This window comes from Verticillium alfalfae, genomic scaffold, assembly GCF_000150825.1.
Source record: "Verticillium alfalfae VaMs.102 supercont1.3 genomic scaffold, whole genome shotgun sequence".
NCBI lineage: Eukaryota > Fungi > Ascomycota > Sordariomycetes > Glomerellales > Plectosphaerellaceae > Verticillium > Verticillium alfalfae.
In genome coordinates, this window is record NW_003315036.1 from 411,721 (window position 1) to 416,647 (window position 4,927).

Consider the following 4,927-nt stretch of genomic DNA (forward strand, 5'->3'; position numbering starts at 1 on the left):
CACACATCACAAGATAGCTGGTTCTGTTTGTTGCTAGAGAAATCAAATCATGTGGCATCAGCTCTGACGTTGTAAACATGATGCTTCCAGTGCTAGTGACCAACCATACCCCCCGAACCAGGAATACGCGGTATTCGTCGCTTGTTAAAGGCTGTCCCTGACCCTGGAGTTGGACCCCATTTGCGCCAGGGCCAATTCCTGTAAGGGGTCAAGCTTTTCCACTCTCTCTAATGAACTGCCCTGGTCTACGAGAAGATACGCTTTGTGAACAAAGACATGGACATGCTGGATTGGGTTCTAAATTGACGTGGCGTACATCCCTCGGCTAGGTACACAAGTAGTACATACTTGTGCCTCCAAGCAGGCCCTTTCAACAAATTGCCCCTTCACTGAGCCTAGGTCTTTCCACATCTGGACACTTATCATGGTGTATGCACTATATACCGCGTGCTGACGACTGTCAGGAAACCTCTGTGGAGCCACGGCACAGGGGGCTGGTGTCAACGGCTGGTTTAGAGCAGCGCGAAGAGGTCTTCCACACGTGGTCCGCAGGCAATAGAAGAGAGGTAGGGGGTCAAAATGTATCTAATCCTAGCCCCTCTAGCTTAGAAGGCCCCCCAAGCTGCGGAGGGCCAGATTTCAGATGTACTACGCCCCCATACCTATTATCCATCGCCTGCGGACCACGTCTGGAAGGCCTCTTCACTCTGCTCCAAATCAAGCACTAACAACAACCAACCTGCCAGCCTTTGCGTCAGTTCAGTGTCCACAAGGGTAGTCAACTTTCCCTCTCTATCGTTGACAGCCTACACTAGCTACCTTACTTATCACCGCTATTGACCTATCGTTGCTACTGAACGCCCAACAGCAGCGACTTTGCAACCTTCCACTTAGGCAGCTCCTTGAATCGCCCAAAAGAGGGGAAACGGCGAGAGGGCAGTGGTTTCACTGGGCTCTCAGACCTAATCACTGGGCTCTCAGACATGACCAAAAGCTTTCCCCTGAAGGACCATTGCTGGGCGGACAGAGGTACCAACTCATGACGAGCAACGCTAGTAGTACAGCTAAGGCAAGGAAGGCACTACATGAAAAGTGTTGAAGCTAAATTCCAAGACCAGAGCAGGAACACAAACACCCACCCACCCAGCAAGACGCGTTCCGCGAGAAGCAGCCGACCAGTACAATAAAACTAGAGGCGCTGAAACCACAGGAATCGAATTATATCCCAGCAACATACTGCCCCCCGACATTCAATCCTACGAACTAGCGGACGACTAGAATATAGCTACCTGTCAGTGCGTGGCTTAGAGCCGAGTGAAGAGGTCTTCCACACCTAGTCCGCAGGCAATGATAATAGGTAGGGGGTCGGAATACATCTGAATTCTGGTCCTCAGCAGCTTGGAGGGCCCTCCACAGCTCCTTATATACACATTCTCGTTACCCTTAGCCCCCCGCCCGACCCTCTGCTAAGGAGTTCCGCAGGGCCACCTGGCACTATCTCAACGGCCGAAGAACGACCTACCGGCGCGGGCGTCTTTTTGCCTACGTGGAATCGATAGCGGCGTTGAATGTACCATCTGTTGAACCAATATAGGGAATTGCCTGGGCTGGTGATCACCGTTTGTGATTCACCGCTCTGGTGATGACGTGGGTTCTAAGTTACGCGCTCGTGGGAGCAGTGAAGTCAGTGATCGGTGAATCAATTAGATGGCGGCAATTCGGGTAGAGAGGGTCGATAATCATCACAAGTCTCACATCACCAGCCCTACCTATTCAGAGCTCTCAGGCATAGCCAAAGTTATGTATCCTGAGGGTTCACGTAAGGAGTGAAGGCCTCTCAACGCATCACTATTATCATCATCACTAGCTACTTATGTATGGGAAGATGGTTTTCGTGCTTACGGGCTAGACGCTCCCTCAATTAACCCAGACTGGCGACCTCAAATACGAACAGACCTCTCGGTACACGAAAGGGCGCAGAGGCCCTTCATTCTTCTGAAAAGTCTAGCGCGCTGTACAAGCACACGGCAAGAAGAACACGCCATCGAGCCATTGCAAATTGACACCCTTTGCGTGTTCAAAGTGGCCTTGCTTGACCTTCATACTGCTGCCCCCATTCTGCTACCCTCTACTGTGCCCTCTACCGCTGCCCTCTTCTGCTGGGGCTATGTGCCATGCCGTGGCCGACTCCTGTCTTCAGGTCAGCGATTGCAGCGAAATGCCGGAGAGGGCGGACTTGCTTCTGTATACCACCAACCACCCTGCCTTGCATCTTCTTCAACTGCTGCCGCGTCGCTGGTCCACGGCTGTCCTTGTCGTTGGCTCATATTGGCAGGCGTGGTCGTGGCTCGATGCTGGCGGTAGCGTCTCAGTACGTGAGGTTACTCAGCGGAGAAGCCGGACTTACGCGTCAGAATTGGAGAGAACAGGAACAGAAGCGTCACAAGCCTTCTTCATGCATCTGCACGTAGGTGCGTTACCTTATGAGAAGTGATGCAGAGACCCAAAACTAGGATCAGACAAACACAATGACCCTGTTGAGAAACACAATACCCAGCCATCGCAACGTCCTCAAGGATTCAGGAGTGAAACCAAAAGGGCTTCTGACAACGACATGGAAAAACGTGTAGTTGGGAGAAGACAAACGCAACGATGCTGGGTGACGACCCTTCAAGACGCCGGCCTGCACCACGCGACGGCCTGCTGCAGCGTAGGAGGCCTATTGTACTGAGATTGCGCCTTGTCGCGATCAAGCCTGCCTCCCCATTTACTCAACGTTGGAACTTGGCCTCAGTGATTGTCCGGTTCATGCTCGCCGCTCCCGCGGTGTCCTGCTGCGCGACGAACTTTACTTGCAGCAACAACCAATCCTTGTCACACAAGCCAGGAGGCAGGAAACCTTATCGCGTCGGCCTCGGTAACGACGGAGGGACTACACAAGGCACTACATAGCTGCCGAGCTGGGTAGGATGAATCCTTGATACAGGTGTCGATTTCTCCCGCCAAGTCCTCGTTCGAACCGTATGCTGCCGGGCATGAGAAGGACAAGGACGGCGTCCACGTCGGAAAAGAAGCCTCGTACATTGAACCACGTACACCGAAGAACCAACATCATACACATCGCCTCATCGCGGCATTGATCTAAAGGGGGTATAGTCTATCTACGCCACGCGCCCGCAGAGGCCTCACTGCCCCTTGCCCTCGGCCCTGAACCTTCTCATAGGCCTCCCCGCCCCAGCGTCTTGTCAAAGTCGGGCCTTCGTCAGCTCGAATCGCCGCCAGCGTGCGGCTGTTAGGTGGATGCCGCCCGAAGGCCGGCCCACGGACCGCAGGACGCTGGCGTCGACGAGGTTCCCCTCCTTCGTTGAACGGCGTCGGCGCGGGCCCAGAACTTTGGTGCCCTCGATGACGGCGAGGGTGCCCGACGTCTTGCCGGGGCGTGGCCCTGCTGGCCCACTCCTTGGTGAAGACGAGGGTGCCCTCGATGGCGACGACGGCCTCGCCGACGCGGGCGACGCCGTTGTCCGTGTCGCGCAGGGGCGTCAGGCCGGCGACGTGCCACTCGGAGACGCCGTGCGGGGCGTTGATGGAGGTGGCGTTGGCGGCCTCGAGGAAGGGCTCGGAGATGATGTTGATGACGACGCGCTCCGTCTCGACGAGGTTGCGCAGCGAGTCCTTGGGCGCCGCGAGGCCGCTGGAGAAGCCGACGCTGAAGAGCGGCGGGTCGTGGTTGATCATGTTGAAGTAGCTGAAGGGCGCGAGGTTCTCGCTGCCGTCCCGGGCCCGCGTCGACAGGAAGGCGATGGGCCGCGGCGTGATGGCCGAGATGAGGAACTTGTAGTTGAAGCCGGCGGGGCGGCCGGCGGCGTGCGGGTCGATGGCGACGTGGGAGGCCGACGAGGACGTGTTGGCGCCGTCGCCGTACTGCCAGCCCGGCGCCGGCGTCTTGGTGTAGTGGAAGGAGGCCGAGGAGTCAAAGTCGGGGCGCGCGGCCTCGACGGCTTTGAAGTCGCCGTGTGGGTTGCGCGGCGCTGCCTCGGGGAGCTTATCTGAGGACATTTTTGAGGTGGTTTGCGTCAGTGATCGAGTAAATAGTGAAGAGCCTAGGGTGGCAAGACTCGGTCTGAAGTTCTTGTTGGTGAGATGGTGTCGAGATAGTGTGCTTCGGAGCAGTGACATGGAGGGCATCCGGTACTCTTATGAAAGAAGACCCGGGAGTTGTGAGACCGACTCGTGTCTGCTAAGCTAAGGCACATGGGGGTGACCCGTCTCTAGTGCGTAGAGATGTCGTTTCGCGGGGCTGTGGTCTACGGAGGGGCTATAGTAGACGAGGAGGCCATGGTCCACGGAGGAGGGGATAGTCAATGGAGGGGCCATGGGCCAAAAGATGATGCAAGAAAAGTCATGACGCCCGCCATTGGCCCATCGCAGGGGTTCCGCGCCCCCCCCCCCCGCGACCACCCGGATCTCTCGGGGCCAACCGGTCCGACGAGGGACCCTTCTGATTCGACAAGAGCGCGTCAACGGCTTCCGGATTTCGGCATTCCGGCTCAGCCATTTGGACGGGTGAGGGCGATTCAATCGCGAGGACAACACCAGACCTTTCACCAGACCTCTGAACGAGACCTACAATTTCAGGCTAGTTTGTGGAAGACAATGCCATACGCGTTCTCATGCTACCATAGCTAACAATGCTCGTGAGCGCTGACCTCACGTTACGACTCCACACACGCACCAACGCCCCGGAGATCCGTATTCACGACCAAGTCATCCTGGCCCAGCATGTGCACAACAATGGTGAGCCCCTCCACAGCCATGCCTCCGTCGCCACGCCGCGAAGCATCATCCGTTTCGACGCCAGCGTCAGCAATCCTTGCTGCGGCCTCACCCACGGCCTGGTCATTGACACCCTCACGCGACGACATTT

At 56.6% G+C, this 4,927-nt stretch overlaps 1 protein-coding gene across 1 annotated transcript; it reads right to left on the reverse strand.

Annotated features, from left to right (window-relative positions):
• Positions 1 to 3,141: 3,141 nt before the first annotated feature.
• Positions 3,142 to 4,059, reverse strand: VDBG_02634 (flavoprotein oxygenase; the record flags this gene model as incomplete). The annotated part of the gene is made up of 1 exon (XM_003006449.1): positions 3,142 to 4,059. The coding sequence occupies one exon, from the start codon at positions 4,057 to 4,059 to the stop codon at positions 3,142 to 3,144; it is 918 nt and encodes a 305-aa protein (XP_003006495.1).
• Positions 4,060 to 4,927: the final 868 nt, after the last annotated feature.